This window comes from Apteryx rowi, unplaced genomic scaffold, assembly GCF_003343035.1.
Source record: "Apteryx rowi isolate R43461 unplaced genomic scaffold, aptRow1 scaffold_118, whole genome shotgun sequence".
NCBI classification, from domain to species: domain Eukaryota; kingdom Metazoa; phylum Chordata; class Aves; order Apterygiformes; family Apterygidae; genus Apteryx; species Apteryx rowi.
The window spans coordinates 1,465,397-1,486,041 of record NW_020447397.1 but is presented as its reverse complement, the minus strand read 5'-3'; the positions used below and the strand labels follow the sequence as shown (position 1 = coordinate 1,486,041).

The following is a 20,645-nucleotide window of genomic DNA, read 5'->3' as shown; positions in this document are numbered from 1 at the left end:
AGCTAACAAAAGGATTCCCAAGTCTTTAGCACTCCTCTTCCTTTGTTGGCACAGGTCAAGTTTTTGTTTTTTAATTTGCGGAAAAGCATATTCAGTCAAGTTAAACAGTTTGTGAATCAACACCTAAGCCTGTGGCCTTAGAGTTATTTCCCATTTCCCCAACTTTGAAACATGAAGTGGAACAAAGATAGCTTCCAAACCGAAAGGCCTGATCCAGTGGAGAAAAAACCCATCAACATGCCTCTGAAATCTCTTTGATGGCAGTGGGAGGGAGGAGAGGCTGGTACAGCACTGGGGAATTCCTCTTTCATGTGGCTTCACCGCGAGATGGCTCACTAGCAGTGGGGTAGGGGAAGTAGTTTAAAGACTAGCACAACTTGGAGGGCAGCATAGCCTGCATTTCAAGATGAGAAATAATCTTCATCATTTATTAAGAGAAGATTCAGGAAGGGGCATATATAATTTTATTCATTCCTACTGCAGTAGTGCTTAAGGACCTTCCACTGGGTCCATACATCACTGAACTCTGTGCTGTATATAAAACTTCAAAGGTTTCTTGCCTCCTAGGCAAAAGAACAGAGGTATGTTGGGCCAATATGACAGCAGAAACATGGTAGACGGTTTCCAAGGCTTGGATATCAGTGGAGGGAGAAGAAATAAAACATCCTCCCACCTCTCGCCCATATTGAAATGAAAGAGATGACCAACTTACAAAGAGGAGAAACACTCCTCCTTAGGTAATTTCCCTCAAGCTACAAGCTGCTCTTTGCCCTGCCTTCCTTCTCCCCGCCCTTGCACCAGGGAGCCATCTCCCTTGTGACCTCTCCTCACTCCCCCCTTCACTACTCATAGCTTACTCTTGCTGTCCGAGGCTGTGGGCAGCAGATCAAAGTGAGGTTAATGCACAGAGAACCACTGCTGGCAGTTTTCTCTGTTTTGATGCTCCCCTTAGTCCTGAGTGACCCATCATCTCTGATGGCTGAAGCTAGGACCAGAAGAAATCAGCTGAGTGGCAGCTGCACCATACAGCCATAGCACAGTAGAGGCAAGGGCAGCCAAAATTGGGGGCCAGGGTGCTCCGGATTTGCCCAAGTTATTGTCACAGTCCCAGCAAGGGAAGAAAAATACCAATGCCAAAGCTGCTAACTGCTTGACTGCCTCCCTGAGAAGTGTTACTCGGCCTCACTCCCAGTGGCTGGCCCCAAGCAGAAAAAGCTCTCCCTCGCTCTGCAAAATGGCCAGGCAGAGCACTGCGGTTGGCCAAATTATTTGTGTGACCAACTTCCACAGTATAACTTGGAGAGATTTTCATTTGTTGTGATACTACCCCGAGGCAGAGCATCAGCAAAAAAAGATGTCATATGAAGAATTTGGACAACTGGAACAACCTCTTCACCTCCTTCCTTTTGCGACCTTTGCACTCTTTAATTTAGTTTCCCCATGCAGCATAAATCAGGTGGTTTGAGGCTCATCAATCACTTCTGTCAGTTCACCACATCCACCTTYTAAAGGGACAATGCTAAATCTCTGACTGACCAGATCTGCTGATCCTGCCAGATCCCCAATATTTCCTCATGCCATATGCCTGTCCTCCTCCTCCTCCTCTCTGTCTCCTGGAGCTTCGGCCCATGCTGGTCCAGCTGCTCCGCAGGAAGGAGCAATGTTTCTCACAAAAAACTAGGGCCTGCCTTCATTCAGATGGTTGAGGAGGGCTGCTGCTGTCATGAGAGAGTTCAGCACAAGAGCAGAGATGAGACCCTAAATTTTCCCTTTCTAAAAGCACAGATGTTTCACTGTGCTGGAAAGTAAAAGAAGACAGGTTACTCTCCAGACATGCATTCATGGGGAATATAGCTTCCCCCCTTCTCCCTCCTTCCCAAGAACAAGCACTGAAGCCAGAGAAATTTGGGAATGGATGCGTATGTTTCCATCCTTTCCTATCCTCCCCCTAGTTATCTAAACTTACTTTTAATAAGTCAGTCAACTTACTTTGAGTAATAGCTTTCTGCTGCAACTTCCAAGATACATACTTCAAGAAAAGTGAACCTAGAAAGGAAGTCTACACTGATAAGAGAGTTGATATTTTGATATTTTCCATATGTAGCAAGAATATATATTTAAAAAAAATAAAGCGCAGATTGCTCCATAGAGAGTTCAGGAGGCCTTTACAACAAACCCATCCCTCCAAACAGTAAAGGGAAATACTCAGCAAGAAACTGATTCAACAATAAAATAAGAGCAGTTAGTGTGCAGTGGGGACAAAAACCCGTATTAAAACCACACACTAAAATACTTATTACGACTACTGCTAATAATCTTTTAAACTATGTTATAACCTCCAAAGTCTATCATACAAAAATCTCAGCCTTGCTCCTGACTGCCCCTCTCACCCTGCTAGGTTCCCAAGTATGATTTCTAATGCTGCAAGCATTACTATCGGCTTATGTCTTTTTCTTGCACTTTTAAAATAACAACAATGCTGGTGTTATTTGTCAGAGGCCACTTCTTGTACTTGACCCATGAAAGGACACTGTCCTTTCATACACACACACTCCCAAAATCATATATGCAGCTATTCTTCACAAAAGAAAAATCATATATGCAGCCATTCTTCACAAAAGAAACTGTCTCAAAACACGCTTGAAATTTATTGTGTTCTCATGTCAGCTTTCGAAAAATATTTGCATCTAATGCCACTTGTCAAATGAACCCTTGCTAGAATTAAAAGTAATAAAAGAAAATGTTACAAGCATCAGTTGCTAGGATAAAAACAAAAACTTGCCTGCTTACAGAAATAAATTAAGAGAACCTGAAGGGCAAGCCAAAAGTGCAACTGTGCAACATGGTGCACTGTGCCATGGATGGACACCTGAGGAAGCCTAAACAGACCCACTGAGATGCCTTAAAGAATATAATCACATTAGCACAGCCCCCTAAATAGGCTAGCATGCTTTGATACTCAGCAGGACCACCTAGTCAAGTCTGAGTCCTAAACTGATACAACTGTGCTTGTTCAGTGTCCAAATTTGCTCATTCAGCTCATGCTTGGGTATCAAAGGACAGCACAGTATAAATGTTTAAACATACCCCAAGATTTAACAACAACAACAAAATAAAATTGTGATGCACAGCTTTTTACCAGTATTTGACAGACCAGTCCATGTAGAAAAGACTAGTTCTTGTTCTTCTCACATTACATACAGTTGTAACACCTTTCAAAGAAGTCTTTCAGATATAAATACATGTGAATATTACATAAAGCATCATAAAGAGAAAAAGAGTAAAACACGATGAAGTTTTCCAGACTGAGGAAAAATAAGATACCTATAGAGAGATGGATTAAAAGGAAAATTAGAGTAATCTTAGAAAGACAGATAGAGATATGAATGAAGTGGTAGTAGTCTTCTGTAAAGTATTTCCCCCTTCAACCTTTCAATGGGGAGAAGGAAAAAAAAGAAAAAAAAAGAACCAGCACACCTCATTAAGTTTGAGGAAACCAGGACTCAAAAATATTCAAGTAATCAGATGAATGTGGAAGTCTGGAAAGATGAGGCATAGCACTACATCCTTTCACTCATGTCCCCTTTAGGCACAATGACATGGCAAAAACATCTATCTGTATCCCATTTTATTACCTCTTCTCTTTCTTGAATTTTATGTCATAGTTACCTCTTGGAGCAGGAGGGTTCATTCTTCAAAACTGCCACACCAAAACATCCTATTACATCCCTAATTAATCCCTCTCTCCTATTTCCAGTTGCTTCAGTCCCCATACTTTGCACAGTAAGAATGAAACAGAAGCCTGAACTTTACATTTTACTGTTTTTGTTGGCATAAGTTAAGTTTTTTACAATATTTTAAAATTTTATATGTTTTTATAAAATCCCTTCAACATATTTTTGTGGCTTATAATATTTGTGTTAAGTTACAGGATATTAAGGTGATGTAAAGATATGATTTATTCCCTCTGTGCCAAGATCCCGCTGCTTATGCAACACAGCACAAGAAGATGTGCCTGGGAAAGACATTAAAGCAGAAATCAGTCTCATTTTGTTCCTCCACAGAGGCACAGTCAACCCCCTACCAATCCTTTCTACTCATTCATACCCCAAGACTGCTGGTTATACAGAGTATAGTAACATCAGAGCTTAAATATGGGATTTATCAAGCTTTAACGTGCTATCTCTGTAATGCAAGTGTCCTATGGGAATGATTACTATACATGTTTCTGAGATAAACTTTTTTTTCATTTTATTATGCAAAAAACATAAAATGATATCCTCAGTTTCCAGTGCATCTCATTAGAGAAGCTCAGAAAGTCAAATACATTATTCATTGCTTGGCTGTAAAAACCTTCCATGGGCAAAAAGCCCTGAACAGATGCCGCAGCACTTCTATTCCCAAGGTATTTCCATCTATTCTGTGAAGGCAACGTTTAATACTAATAGGAGTTGGCTGGATTACTGACATTTGGAAAAATGGTGGGGGAGGTGGAAAGAAGAAATAAAATAGGAGCAATGGAAATGAGGTACATCTCAGGGAGGAGATGGAGAGTGAGAGACAACAGTAGGGCATGTCTACCTCAGGCTGAACTTTTCTCTGGCGAGAAGAATCAAAACAGGGACTTTCAGCCATTTAAAAGAATGAAGCCAGGGTTTCTGCTGTTAAAAAATATCTTTCAAGCATTTTCTAAAAAAACTTAAGTAGCACTGTTAACTGGGGCACAAGATCTGAAATTTGACCAGGGCTTCCTTGGTGCCAGAGAAGTCTATTTTACTGCCCAAATTTTAACCCACCCAGATTTGTATAGTCTGGAAAGCCTTGGGAAATCATTTGTATAACCTTTTTGGCAATATGTCCCTTCAAATGTTCTGCCTGCACGGCGATATTCCACCCTAGTGTTTTCAGAGACCCAAATAGCCTTTCCTTGCAAACTGCTCCTCTCGACAGGCTCTCATTGCTGTGATGTTACCTTGCAGATAACTGCAATAACAAAGCCTCTAAAACTTGGGGAAAAGAAGTCACCATCTCTGGCAGAGCTGGGATTGAAACTTGGCACCAGTCTACCCTTTGCTAGGATATCTGACTAATAGCTAAGCAAACTGAACACAAAGACCAAGCAAGGATCAGAGGAATGACGATAGGTGGAGAAACCCACATAACCTAATCAGTGAAAATCAGAGCACACTGAATCAGCTCCTTCCCAAGACCATCCAAGGTGAAGGATCAGACTACTGTCTCTGCTGTGAAACCCACCAAAATGAGTCAACTCTCTCCTCAGAAAGCTTTGCAAAGTAAGGGAGTGATTGCCTACAGGGGTACAGGACTCATTATGGGATGCAGGAGGAAGAACATTTTGTGACTCTGTAGAACTTATTATAGGAAGTTTTAAGGGGATTGTGAGAATGTGCAAGACTTCTTAGGGGGTATTTAGAGGAAGGACCAAAGGTAGGGAAAGGAAGGGATCAAGGTGGATTGGGGAGGAATGAGAATGGGAAATAGAGGGCAAAGGGTAAGAATGGGCCGATCGAGTAAAGGTGGCAGTATGTCCTCTATTTTCATTATACCTGATTTTTGAGCATCTTCTGTGTGGGTGCGCTCTCTGCTCTGGGTGTCTGTGTGTGACCACTAGCAAACTCCAAGCCAGACTAGCTGGTGAAAGAGACCTGCATGCCAGTGACTGGAGTGACACTGCGAACAGCAAGGGTTTGTCAGTCCAGGTGCCAGCAGCTGACGCAGGGCAGGGGGCCTGGGTCCGCTCCTGGGCAGCCTGAGGGTCTACGGCCAGCAGCTGGAGGGACCCATGTGTTGCATGTACACATTGTGCTAGCAGACCTCAGTGCCAACCAGCAGGAGAGGAGGGACAGGATGGGGCCGCGCGTGCTGCTCGTGTTCATGCGAGTGCTATGTGTGTAGAGGCAGGTGCTGGTAAAGGTAGCGCTTTCTCTTCGTATTGATCCGTGTGGATGGAGGTGTGTATAGCGAGTGATTACACCATCAGCATCGCTGCTGGCTGCACCCAGGGACAGGGAACTGCTGCGGCTGCGCATTCATGGGGCTGGGACAAGAGGAAAGCCCCTGGCTCCCGATGCCCACCCACTTCAGCTACCTCTAAGAGCCTGCACTTGAAGTGTGTGAATGCCTGCAAAGGGGAGCCACAAATGGGTGCAATGCCCGTGACTGTGAGACATTAAATATATTTTCATTTCAGATGATTGTCAGGACAAACTTTCTGATGGTGAGACCTTCACAGAGAGAACTCTCGCAATAATTTGTGGATGTTCCCCCTACAGATATACTTTTATGTTAAACAAGAAAGCATCAGAAACATGATTTAATGCAGTGAGTAACCAGCACTCCCAGCAAGTATTCTACACTACTGATTAGACAAGTCATAGAGATTGTTCTTTGTCTTCAGCTTTCGTGATTTTAAGCCAAGCCAAGCCCCTTTTTCCAAGTATGCTAAATAGTTTTGTTGTAAAATTCTTGTTTTAAATCCAACACTGATGCAGCATGCATTCATTAAAAAAAAACAAAAAAACCTTACCTCCAAGTTATATAGATATTTGAAACTGCTTCTCTGACTGGCTGCCTTTTCCACAGCTTTAGCTAATTTCACTGCTCCTCTACCACCAGCAGACCAGTGATTGCAGGGTACAGCATCAAACGCTCCGGATCGCTTTGCAATCTTACAGACCAAATCAACCTCAGCAGGAGAGTCAGTTCTGCCAACCAAACAATTCTGTGTCATGATTTTATTTAATTAGCTCTCTTTTATAATCATATATGCTTAGCCTTATTCTACAGATGTAGTTGTAAAGCAAGTGTATTTACAAATTGTGACATATACACACTGATACGCAGCACATATATTTATGTGTTTCAAGAACACTTTTTGTAACTAATGAACATGGAACATTAATACTTTTATAACATTATATATCTTCTCTGTTATTAAAAACTTAAGCAGCAGTGAAAGATTTAAATGTCTTTATATTCACGATGAAAAACAGAAATTCTTTAATAGTTTCTTTTCTTCGCGCCAAAACCACTTAGTTTAAAAACTAAGAAAAGACAAAGTTCGAAGTGTAACATTAAATAATAGCTTTCTGAATACAGTAATATCTTTAGGTCTTAATTTAAATTTAAACAATTTAAAGTCACACCATATTGATTCAAATTCCTCTATCCCCACTGATCAGTTTTATGCATGTAAATAAGAGACAAAGCAGTAATTCAGGTAGCACAGCTATGCCTCCTGCTTAAACTATAGGCTTGAACTGTGGATTCAAGTAATGGAAGAATGGACTTATGCAAGTAATGGAAGAATGGACTTACTTGAAGACATTTAGAGCAACCACAACAGGAACTCCAAACAGCTGAGTAATTTGAATCTGTTTCTGTAGATTACAGCAGCCATCAGCTACCAGCTGGAGGTTCTGTGCAATTAAACAAAAATGAATGGAAATATTAAGATGCATCAAGTCTTATCCAGCCAAAGAATTTTCTATAAATTAAACTGAACATAAACAGGGCTGATCCTGACAGTTATGGGCAAGTAAAATGCTTCCAGACAAAACATTTTTGTACTTATCCTATTAATTCTTACTTCAATTAATAAGCAACAGACATATTTAAGTGACTAGGCAGTGTCCAAAACTTGTATATGAATACACTGCCAGACTGCTCCTTTCTGTGACACAAGACAGTTCAGCTGATGACCATCTGCCAGTAAATAAAAAGGATGCCAAAAATGGTCTGCGGGCAGCTTTGCAAAAAACACTGGCGGCCTTGTTGCCTGTTGCCCTATTTCTCCTGCTCTGACCAGTGGATGCCCCGAAGAAGATACCTAGAGGTACAAGAGAGATGTGTTGCCAAAGCCAGTCACTACTGGATGGATGGTAGATTATTTTTTCTCCTTAGCTATTCTGGTCACCTTGTGATCACTCCCTCACCCTCCTCCTCAGCAGACCAGTCAATCAAGAAGTAGAGCAGACACCTCACCCTCCTTCCAAACTCCAGCACAGGAAGAAGGCACTCAAATCACGCGCCTTTGGGCACGTCACAACCACAGAGACAGCTCTAACTGAAAGTCTACTAAGCCACATATGTCTGTGTAATGCTCGTACACATCCCATGACTTCAGTAAGATTGGGTCCACAGAGATGGAACTTGTAAGACTTACACGCTTGGGAGACTTCAAAATATAGAGAATGTAAACACTCACTGAGGTCAGATACATAAATATGTATGCGTCTGTAAACACACAGTTCAGGAAATTTACTACCTTTGAGTTTCTCAAGGTACTATATAATTGCTGGCTTTGGGCTTTGAGAAGGTCATCTACTGATTCCCCATGGAAAATACAGTGGAATAACAATTTTCCTATGATGGCACAGAAGGAGTGACATGTAATAAAGGTACAATACCTTTATTGCACCCTTTCTTTCTAAACCTTCTGAAGCTATGTTAACTTCAAGATCTGTATTACATGCACAAGATATTAAGTGCACAAAAAACTGTGCAAATATATTGGAGTCGCCTGTCATGATTAATGATCATTTCTCTATTTCTTGCAAAGTTTATGAACAAATTACAGTAGAGGGGTGGGGTTTGACACACAGAGTGTTAAATGCACAACCTAACGTAGATATCTTCCAGACAAAACCCCATTAGTGGATTTTGTTATTTGCTCTTTCACCTTACACTGTGTAGGCCTTGTCTTAATTGTAATAAAACACACATCCTTAGGCGGACAGAACCAAAGAACTTAAATGGTTAATTGAATGTTTATTCAATCTAAAGGCAATCAGGTTGCAAAACTGTCAGAAAATGTAGGGCAGCAGCTAGAGCACAAGTAACTGGTTAAACTACCAGATTTTGTCTATAATGAAGAGACAAAGAAAACTTAAAGAATCCAATCTTGTTTGAAGTGTGACATCCAATGCCAGACATGAAGCACAAACAGATTAAACCTGTTGTTTAATGAATAGGTTAAGCTGACATTAATTTCAGGGAGTGTCATTCCTTCCCCCAGCCATCTCAGATGCCAGTTTTGACCTCTGTACTGCTGTGCCCTTGAATGCCAGAAATGCTTGAGAGGCCGTGTGACGGACTGGAACGAAGAGATGACCAGTCTGAAAGCTCAGTGGTCCTGGAAAATTTGCTGAAAAAAAAATTATTTTCAGCTGGTTCAGTTCCTCAGTCCAATCTACCATCCAGTCACACACACACAGCACACACTAGAGGGATAACACCAAGTGGCTGGGGGAAGACGAGAAGGCTTTACTTACCGGCGATGCTTGCTAAGGGAGTTTACTGAATGCCAGCACTACAGCATGCTTTCATCACCCCTGAGCTGCACGCTATCCAGTCAGCGGAAGGAGAAGTTGTTATGCTCCATATACACCATATTATCCTGTCCCTTTTAAACAAACACTTTTCCCTAAATTTTTGTAACAGTTCTGCTTACCTCCTCTGTGTATTCTTTCTTAAGAGGGGCACCAGCAGTTACCTGGAATAATAAACAGTCAAAATCACAGCAGATTTAACAATGCATGCCATAGTCCTAAACGGTCAGAAGCACACTTTGCTTACTATATACACTGTTAATCAGCGCACACAGTGCACAGAAAATCATAGCTTGACCGCAGCTTCTGTTTTATTGAAAGTTACATTTGAAATTTGCAATTCGATTGCAAATACAGCTATACAATACAATTATATTTATATAATACAAATACATTTACATTTGCAAATACATTATGAATTACAATTACATTACAAATTTGCAAATTTTATCACAAATTATTTACAAGGTGAATAGCAACACTTCCCATTTTCTTTGGGCAGCAAGATTCAGGCAGTGACTCAGAAACTGGTGGTAAAAGATTTCTTAGAGAGTAAAATGGCTATGTAAAACCAAGAAACAAAAAAACCTCCACCATTGTTATATCCCTTAAATCAATTTTCTGTATTTGAAACCCAGTCTGGCTATTTTGGTAACATGAACGTGTTACTGCCATCAAAACACAGCTACAGAAGTCGAAGCTGACTTTTTCTCCAACTTGGACACTAATTTAAATTGTAGTTGCTGAATCTCAGTTTAGCCACAGTAGTGTGAGAATCAGAAAACACCCAGCTTAGAGGATAAGTAGGCTGAACAAATCAGATAGCGAATAAAACTGCATGCATATCCAGAATATTTCCACGCACATTTGACATAGGTCACTCTTCAGGGTATATCCATATGCTTGAAGTGACTCTAACACTGCCTACAAATACTTAGTTCAGGACAAGTTCAAGTCAGGGAAGGAACAGAGATGGTATAATGTTATTTAAGCAATCTGTTCTCTGTTCCTAGCTTGTGTATTTTGGCATAATGTGAAAAAACAGATAAAAAAAAGTTGAAAGAAAATCTGCAGAGTGGAAAAGGAGGGAGTTGCAGATGTGTCTTCATTTAGGGGAATTTGGACAAGTTAGCTAAATTTATGTTTGACAAATATAAAAACTAGATTGCGTAAAATGAACAAAGTGATTTGTATGTAAAAGTTTCCTTTAAGTTAATTTGAATTTTTAGAAGGTAAGCCTTAATGTAACTTCATATTAAAAAAAAAAAGTGACATATATTTTTTGTTATTAACTTCTGTACCCTTAACACTATACAGGATGTAACTAGTAAATAGTGCATAAGATCGAGCTCTCAATCACAAACAAGAATTGTTTAAGCTGCTTTTAGGACTTAGAAAGTCTTTCTTTCACTTATATGGCTTTCTATTTCTATTTAAATAGAAAGTTACATTTAAATAGTTAATTGGAAAGGATTTGGATGTTGTCGCCTCAGATGTATGCGGAGACAGAACTTGGGCTCTTTCCACATGCTTAACAGTGCGCCAGCAGTGCAAAGACGATGGAAAGCAACCTCAAACAGCTGGCTGAGGGAAAAACAACTCAGCACAGATAATCAGAAAAGCAACAGCATCTTTGGGTGTCCTGTAATTACTTGAGGCAAGGGACTGCATGCAATGAATTTACCTTGCTGGAAAGCACAAAGATGGACAGACACAGAGTATCACCTGGGTACTACATTGAGCCTCCAAGGACCAAACAGTCCCAAGTGTTGKTCTTGGTCACTTTTGTAGATAACCCCCCAGTAGAAGTATCTGGTACTCCACATGCCTGTATGATGCATCATGTGACCAAATGAAAACTTTATACTTCTAAAGACAGATCAGACAGACATAGCGATAGCTATGAAGCCACGTGTAAGTCCTGGTTTTGCAAGACTGACTGCTAACGCACATGACAATAAACCAGCCTTGAAAATGCATGGAGGAATATCATTCAAAAAAAGTTTCACTAGAAGTGGGCTAAAATAACAGAAAGTTATGTAATTATGTCAACCATCTGAAAAACCGACAAAGGAGAAGCTCAGTTTTACACAATTAGTTGTAAGGAAGATGGTGCATTCCAAAATGTTGCAGCTGTGGAAACAGCTGCTGCATTTTCACCCAGTAAGACTGTTTCCCTGGCAGCATCATTCTCTCGCATGCTGCTGGGCAGAAAAAACTCTTTCTAGGGTTTTAGTGTCTGCTTGGCTAGCAGAACGCTAGTCTGATTGAATGATTGGGGAGTACTTCTAGATCAGTAATCTGTGCAAGTCTCTTATCAGCTTAAAAAGCAAGATATGACATACTGGTGACCTTCACTACACTTGGAAAACACTTGCACAATTGTATCGGTTACCTCAGCGTCCCTGAGGGAATTAACCTGAGCAGATTAAAAGGACAGAAGGAGTTCCCATTATTGCAGTGAAAGAAATCTCAAAACCTTTACTAAGTTCCCTACCTCTGCTCAAATACTGCAACCTGAACTCTCTTCTCCCTCCTCCTCAGCTGCCAAGTTTCCCAGCTTATGACTGCTTTAGTGCGCTTATAAACGCTATTTCAAGATGCGAGGAAAAGAATATAAATATTTCATAGCATATTTTTTCATGCAAACAAACTTCCCTCTCTCAACAAGGTTTAGTACTTCTTCAGAGCTCTTTCACTCCTTTTCTTTCATTTGTGCGTCTCCACTCTTGCATTGCCTTTGGAGGTTACAGCTATACAGTAAAGTAACTCAGGGAGGATATCTGAATATAGCCCCATGACCTATCCCCATTATTTCTTAAACCAAGATATTTTACTCATTTCAAACATTAGCAACAACTTTATTTTCCAAAAAGGGTGCAAAAACTTACATTTGGCCCACCTCCATGCATCTTCAAAGCCCTCACTGTAGCAACAAGCACAACCACACTGGGAACCAAGCCAGAGGCTCTGCATTTGATGTTGAAGAATTTCTCCATCCCAATGTCAGCACCAAAGCCTGCTTCAGTTACTGTTAAACATTAAAAAAACAAAACAAAACCACACATAAAACATGCTTTCGGTTAAACACTAGGGAATACTTTTACTTTAGCATACAGTGCACTTAAATATACACCAGTACTTAGTTTTGAATGAACTTTCAAATAGAGTTCTATTTACATTACCGAGTCTGATTAAAAAAAAAAAAAAACTATTCCCAGCTCAGAAATAAATTCTGCTACTCTTGATAAGTACAATATATTACTGCATAGTCACATGGGGGAAAAACAAGCAACACAGATTAGTTTGAATCACCAAAATTTTACAAGCATCTGGTCCTCTAAAATAACTATTTCTGTATAATTACACTTATTTAAAATGTTTGAAAACTCTTACTCATATAAGACTTCCCTGTACTATACTTTCTTCCTTGATTTCACTGAAGATGTTCTTTCATCACTAATAGTGGACCTAAACTCTCCTAAGTTTGCAAAATTTTTGCTCATCTCATGCTTTTCTGGAGCAGATACTTAACTACAAACACAAAACAGCATTTATAATCATGTCTTAATATTGAAAATAATACTAACAGTGAGTTCTATAAGAGGACTTTGCACCAAGGAATTGTCAGACATTAGTGTAACATTACTTGAAAAAATTTATGCAGAACTAGGACGTGCCAGGCAAAGTACTTTCAGTAAAGCCAAAAACAGAAGAAGAATATCTGCATAGCTCTGAAGAGACTACCCTCATTTAAATTTGCTCTGATTTGCCATATATCAATTACTTCAGTTGCCTCTCTTAAATTCTGATTCAAGAAGGCTGAGATTTTCTTCTTATTAGACGAACACAAGCACATGGCCATTCAGAAATTCAACGGATTAAATCTCCTATTGGTTGAAAAGCTGCCGATGTAGCAACTTCCCAGACAAACACACTGAACAGGCAGGCTCAAAGCGTGCCTTCAAAAGATGTGAAGGGACTTTCAGCAAGGCAAGCTGGGCTGGCAAAACAGCCGGCTCCAGAGGGTCCCGGGCTGCCTTATTCCTCTGTATGTGTGTATGTGTGCACATGTATCTCCCTTATTCCAGGGCTGGTAATGTGCCCATAGCACCAACCGGCTTGCAAAAATTTGTAAATTTACTTCTTGCTCTCTCCTTTTTGCCAGCGATTTTAACACTGGTGCTTAGATGGGGTTCACAAGCTGCCGATATAACACCTGGGGGGCTGGAAACCTTCATGGGGGTCAGGGAGGACAAGCAGGAGGTGCAACTTTCAGGATGGGCTCTGCCGCTATGGGGGGGGAAGTATCCTGCTGGCAGCTGATGTGCTTTAGGAAGTCCCGGCCCTTGCGCGCTTGCTCTCCCGCACCAGCCCTTTCCCAGTCCTTCGTTTCAGCAGGGGCCGAAACAATTGCCTGCACAGCGCTGCTCTGCTGAAGGAAATGGCCAGTGGGGCTGGGGGAGGAAGCAAGGACAAGCAAACAAGGGGATGGGGGGAGAGAGCAGAAACCTCCTGAAACAGTAACCTGGCAAGTGTCCTCATTAGCATTCCCCGAAATTATTGTAATGAGTATATTATCTCTTTCTGGATAGCCCTGAGAAAAACAGATATTTCAAACATGGAAACAAAAACAAAAAAAGTTTACCCAAACACAATATTTCACAAGAACAAAGCTATTGTCAATGTTAAGTCATATTAGAAGCAGAGTCAACGATCACATGTCCAGTTTCCAGTAACCCCCATTCTTCTTCTCCAGTCTTTTATGTGGCACAGCATGATTAATGAGAACTGTGAGTCAGGAATATATAACCATGATCAATCTTTAATATAAACAATAGATAAACTACCAAGTACTTGAGAGGGTGGGAAAATAATTTGTCTCTTATGGAGATTGCCAGCATGTATACATAGCAGTCTCCTAACTGGTTTCCAAACAAAGTTTCCAGGGAATTAATCCTTTCCACGCCAAGCCTTTTAAAGGGTCAGTTTTTCTTAAGACTCAGGATGCCCCTTTTTGTACTTTCCAATGAGAGGAAAGCAGAGATTTCAGCCTTCCAGTGAGCACAGGAACAGTTCACATAGCACTTCACGGCTCTCAGGAAGGTGCCAAACTCCCTTTATGCAGAGAGAAAATAAACTAAGAAGCCAGAGCAAACACCCAGGAAAGCTGTGCGGGGGGCACTGATCTGTTTAGCTATGCACATTCTCCTTTTTATTCTCTGTAATGCTTTCACCTGATATGGAGGGGAAACACTGATGTGCCTAAACTTGATGTATACAAACAATCTGAATCTTATACCAATATTTGAAAAGCTAAATGTGAACACTACAGCACAGAGAATGGGATTTCATAATTTAAAGCGGAGGAAACAGAGAGGAACGTCAGAGCTTTCTCCAGTGTAAGGAAGGAAACAGGATGTAGTATAAAAGCTGCCTGGATGAAAGCTACCAACTCCATTTCATTTCCTCTGAGGAATAGCGAGAAGACAGAGCAATATGCCAAACTGTTATATTTTAAAATCTTTGTGCTGAAACACTTAATACAATTGCTTTCAGATTGTTTCCTGCTTCCAAATTAGAGTGCCAATGAAAAACAAATGCAGAGCATGGACGGGAAGGTTCAAGCTAGTCTACATTTAGAGATTATGAGATAAAACAGTTAACCGCTTTAAATGACACAGGAGAAATTGCAAGTAATACATAGATTCATGTATGTCACAGTTATCATTTCTAGTATATGATATGTCAACAAAACGGAATTACTGATTACAGGTCAACTGAGGAGGATTTCAGGAACAAACCTCTACCTAAGCAGAAGGGTACAATGTGGTCAGCTTCCCAAAGCACACCAAACAACTAAGYGTGCAGTTGCCTCAGCAGCTGCAGTGGTTGAGCCTGGGCTTTGAGAAACCCTGGCAATATATCCCAACTACCCAGCTTCTGCTCCCCTCCCCAGCAGCCCCTTTACCCCGTCCCCCTCAAAGCAGTAACTTCTGAGCACTGCGAATCTCTGCTACCAGGGCTGCTGCCCTGCAAACTGAGAGGAGGTGTGTAACAGACATGACGAAGCCAGCATGACCTTAACTGCTTGCTTTGATTCTCCCTCCCAGCTCCCCCGCAAACAGTATTTTGAAAGAACGTAAAGAATTAAATGACTTACCTTCAGCGAGCTCACAGAAAACATGCATGTATTTGCACTTCATTGCTAGCCTGAAAATGCTATCCCATGGCAACATATGCCAACCTAAATGAGGGCTGCTACAGTCCCACGCCTGGCTGTGAATTCCCAATCCCTTTCTTGCACTGGCAAAACCGGACAATGACCTATACAGGAACTAAAAGATTATTTTCCAGGCATAATTTTCAGCCAGTGCAGCACTCTGAACTGGCTCACTGCACAGTCACATAAAGTGCAAAACCTAATTCTACAAATACTTTGTTGTTTAAATTTTATGCTTCAATTTTATGTCCTAGAGTATCATAAGAAGCATTAAAATGCCGATTAAATATTAAAATTACATGTATCAGTACTGTGCTATTACATTATTTTTAATAATGTCACAAGGGCATCTAGCAATTAATAGACACACATATATCAAAAGTAAACTGAATCAAATTGCTCCAAAAAGTTCAAGCAATTTCTTCTCATAAAAGATCCACCTGAGAGTGACCCAAAGCCAGGCTCATTCTAATACATCAGGGTTAAGCAGAGAATCTTGTTTCAAATTAACAGTTACTATAGGGCCTTCAATRTAACATTTACTTCACCCAGTTCAGCTACCAAAAGAACCAATAAACCATAGCTTTAGTTCAGAGTAAGAAACTAAAATGTCCAGGTTAGGTACAAAAGGGGTAGTAAAAGCTCATTAGGCATGTGGAAGTAGGCAACAGAGATGATGAGAAGTCTGTCAGGCTGTACAAAGTCAGAGAAGGAATTTCCTTTCTGTACAAGATACTGTTCACTGAAGCCCCTAATTCCACTTTTGGGTTCAGGCAAATGAACAAATCACTCTGATGGTTTTGTTTCTCCTTTATAATTACCATAGCCTCCTCATCATGGAATTACTGCCCTGCCAAGCACATCTGGGAATATTTTATCATCTATGCATCACAATAGCTTAAATAGTCAGTGTCATGGTTTAAGCAGCTAATCAGATTTCATAGTCATGCTTAATAAAAAAAATGTAATTTTTCTCCACCTAGAAATACATCTATCATGCTATAAATGCATAAAGTGGTTGCACATTAGCCTCACATTTACATACTGTTTAACTCCTTCACATAAAGTGTTTTTATTTATTTTTTAAAGATATTTCACCCACAATTTAATTTCAAGTAAACTGAGGCTAACTTGTAATGAAACTAGCTTCTTCCCAGTCAGCACTTTCTATCAGCATATCAATGTCAAAATAAAACATTTGCACTGTAAAGGGCCAAGTCAGAAGCACACACATGAGGTGAAGCTTTAGGACAAGAATTGTGAGCCTGGATTCCTGAACAATGTAAAAGGAAATGGAAACTCTGAGCTGCTCGCTGCCATTTACTCCCCCCATGTAAACATATCTGTTCTGGTGCAGCTGTCTACTGGTAAACTCAGGAAAAGAAGAGTTCAAAGTCACAGAAGCATGTGAACTGTGAACCTGGAGCTCGAGGCACACTAGCTGTAAAGTACTGATACGTTCTTGTTTAAGTGAAAAATACAAAGGTGCACAACTGCCAAGATAAACTAGGATGATCAGTGATTTATCTAACAGGATATCATATTTTTGTTAGTATAGCTAGGGATGAATAAACCAGATGTTTGTCCATTCTGACTCTGGCAATTTATCTGATGTGAACTTCCATTATTATGACTGATCTTGGAACGTAACAGACTTTTTTTCTTTTCCCCTTCTTTTTTTTTTTTTAATGGAGAGAGTTTTCCTGTTCATTTTACTTCTGACACATTCTCAGACAACATGCCATGCTGAGGCACTTGCTGCTACCACCGCTGGACACAAAGTCCAACACAGCCTTGAGGCCAGAAAACAACATGCATATATTAAGGCTGAGCATTTTTCATGTCATGAAGAAAACAGTTTGTATTTGCTATCAAAGTTTTATGCTTTTGTGGCAGCCCATGTTTCCATGAGGCCTAGGAGGACAGGAATAGCAAAAATATTTGCCACTCACTTTGGCAGAACATCAAGATAACAGGTATTTTTCATCCTTTGCTACAGAAAGATGCCATGGCTGTATATGCCCTACAGAGGTAAGGACACTGGAGATTTCTCAATATTGACCACCAATCCAGACTTTTGATTGAACCAGAAGATCTTGGAGTTTGGGCTTCTTAAGCCAAAAGCATCACACTTTTAACAGCTATTAATGGGTTTTATTCTGCAAGAAATCCTGACCAAAATAAATTTTGTTCTCAAAAAGCAGGTTATATGACAATGAAGTTATGTTCAATCTTAGATTACTATTCAGGCAAGACCCTCTTCATGTGCAATGTACCCAGACAGCAGCCCCCCTGCAAACACCCACAAGGAGACATGCTACAAATGCCTGATCTCTGGTTCCACAGACTCAGCCTCTGGGATGTAATACTCAAGCTCTAGCTGTCAAGACCTTTTCTGATAAAAATTTCTTTGGAAAAAACATCTCCTGTAAATTTTCAGCTTCTCCACACAATGCAGTATGTCAGCTAAAAAACAAGATTTACATTCAAGCATCCTGCCATCACACCTCAATGCCAGTAGCAGCTCAATTCCTGCTGGCTTTCTTCCAGTCCCAGTGAGTCCCAGATGACAACTGACTGCCGCTGCCTCCTGGGAACATACACTGCCCAGGGGACTCGGCTCCCAAGAATATACTCCACCTAAGTTCCAGTTCTCTTGGGACCCCCTAACAAACTATTTTAATTTTTGGTCAGAAACTTTTTCTCCAAAAAATAGAATTTCACCATTTAAATGCAAAACACTTAAATTGGAAACTAGAGGTTACCGTTACTCATTTTAAATACCAATTGCTGTTAATAGCCCAAGAGCATCCCATACATGAAACAAAGGAGTAGGCACAATGACTCATATAGGTTACTCCCAGGATATTGACAAAAAGCTAGAAGAAAGTTCAATTTATTTATTACAAGCCAGATAGCTGAAGATAACCCTCAAATCTTGATTCTCTCACAATCAGGAATACAATTTCCCTTTGTGAGTTATACAGGCCTGCTTATATGTGTATGCTGATATGTTGGGTTTGATATTCAAGAGGGAAAAAAACAGGCTGAAGAAGCCAGGGGCTGGCAGGGACGTGGCACTGCATGACAGAGAGCGAGCTCTGCTCATCTTCACAGCGCCGCTGGCCTCTCCCTCCAGAAAACAGACACAAGCGCAGCTGCAGTCATTCCCTCCACGGAGCACCGGTTTAGGGCATGGTTTTACACTGTGGCTGAACCAAATGTGTATCCTGCGTGTTGAAAGGGGGGATTCTTGTTCCCTCCTCATTCCTCCACCTTTCTCCCCTGCCCCCCTCCTCTTTCCCCATCCCCCAGAGGTTCTTCACACTCATCTGATTAGAAGAGCAACTGATCTAATTTGCTACCTCAAAAACCAAACAAACAGAAAAACACAGAACATTTTTTTCCCCTGCTGGATGAGATTTGAATGAGTTTCTGTGTGACCAGACAAGTGTCTGAACGTGTTCAAAGCAAGCACCAAAAGTACACAAGCAGAAGCAGGGCAAACAAATGCCACATTTTGACAGTGACAAATTGTTAACTCACCCCTAGCTGCCTTGTCAAACCATACTCTAATACTTTGAATGTAAAATTTGATGCCTTCTTGCAGCTCACTAGCAATGAGCTCATTATTTAGATTTATTACTAGAGATAAAAATAATTACGACATCTTATGAACCACAAACAATTCATTCTAAAAGAAATAAAGCAAACTGTAAGTGGCTTCATGGGCTACATGTTTCTCTGAAACCCTCTGTTAAGCCTGGTGGGTTTTACAACCACTTTTTCTTAATTCCTTTGTCCATGTGAGGACCCATTACTCATAGACTAAGTGTTGGTCTCTGACATGAATTGTAATGCATAGCTGAATACACTAACCAAATATAAACAGTTCCCCCTCTCTAAGCTCTTTCAGTTATAATCATTTTGAAAGTTGCATGGGTAACCAAAAAAATTCAAACAGAAAAACTGTGGATTTTAGGTTGCATGCCTTAACCATTCACAGCACGTTTCTTTTGAGGCAACAAGAGTATCCTTTTGCTCATAAGACAGATGACCATGCCCTTAAAACAGAGCACACTTAAYGGCACAGGAATAAGGCAATTACATTGCCTCATACTTAAGAGATCATCACCGCCTTTGGCAAAGAATTATTACCTTTCTGGTAATTAAAAAATTAAAATCTCACCACTTTCTACTTGGAATTGCATGGAAGGAATAATTAACAGCAGGGCTGACGGATCTTCGTTGTTCTTTTGTCGTTCTTTTACAATTCCTGAACTGCAAGGAGTATGTTAACTTATAGCACCCGCAGTATTATCCTGGTTGCTTAAAATAAATCTCGTTATACCTAGATCGTGTTTATCTCTAGACATCTCACTCCCAGACATTCATTAACTTTCACCTGTAAAGATAACAGTTGGCTGAAACTCCAGCCACAAATACTTCTTTCAAACTGTYGCTCTCTATTGAGCTCTCAGACTTTGGTCCTTCCTACTCCCCTAGAAATGGATTTGGAACATGCTTCAAAAAGTCAAATTACAAGCACTTGTAAAACAACAACTTCAAGAGGTGGGCAGAAAGCCTAAAGATCTCTTCCCTGGAAATGTCCTACCTAYTTCAAATGGCCATGAATTAATCCCTCTCTTAGCTCTGATATTGCACTGGTTCAAAAAAGGGGAGATGGAAGAAGAGGAGCTTATTCTCGACACAGAGTACAACTGCAGCAAATGTCTTGGAAGATACATACTTTCTAAACAGGAACAGAAATACAATCAGGTGATGAGTGATGAAAAAGGTAGTGAATGCTGACTGCATATTTTTATGCAACCGCAAGGTGCCCTCGGAGACTATCATGATTTAGAGAGACAAAATCCAAGGGTCAATCAACTACTATTATTCTGCGCCGCTGTAGGTGTTGATACACTCCTGCGTGCGTTCAAACGAGCACGGTTAGACGAGGCAGGGAGGCCGGCAAATCATCTTGCCAGCCACGCACACTCCTTGCTCTGATCGTAAAACACAAGTGCCTTCGCATGGACAGGGCGGGGGGCGCGATCTCTGCTGAGACT

The 20,645-nt window shown here is 40.6% G+C and overlaps 1 protein-coding gene across 1 annotated transcript in view; it reads right to left on the bottom strand.

Annotated features, from left to right (window-relative positions):
* MTHFD1L (methylenetetrahydrofolate dehydrogenase (NADP+ dependent) 1 like) overlaps positions 1–20,645 on the bottom strand; it is a 163,366-nt gene that overhangs the window by 57,361 nt on the left and 85,360 nt on the right. The window contains exons 21-24 of the mRNA XM_026083885.1: positions 12,242–12,381; positions 9,473–9,514; positions 7,339–7,439; positions 6,548–6,725 (exon numbers count right to left, since the gene is read on the bottom strand). Of these exons, the coding sequence (XP_025939670.1) occupies positions 6,548–6,725; positions 7,339–7,439; positions 9,473–9,514; positions 12,242–12,381 (461 nt within the window). The remainder of the gene's footprint in view (positions 1–6,547; positions 6,726–7,338; positions 7,440–9,472; positions 9,515–12,241; positions 12,382–20,645) is intronic.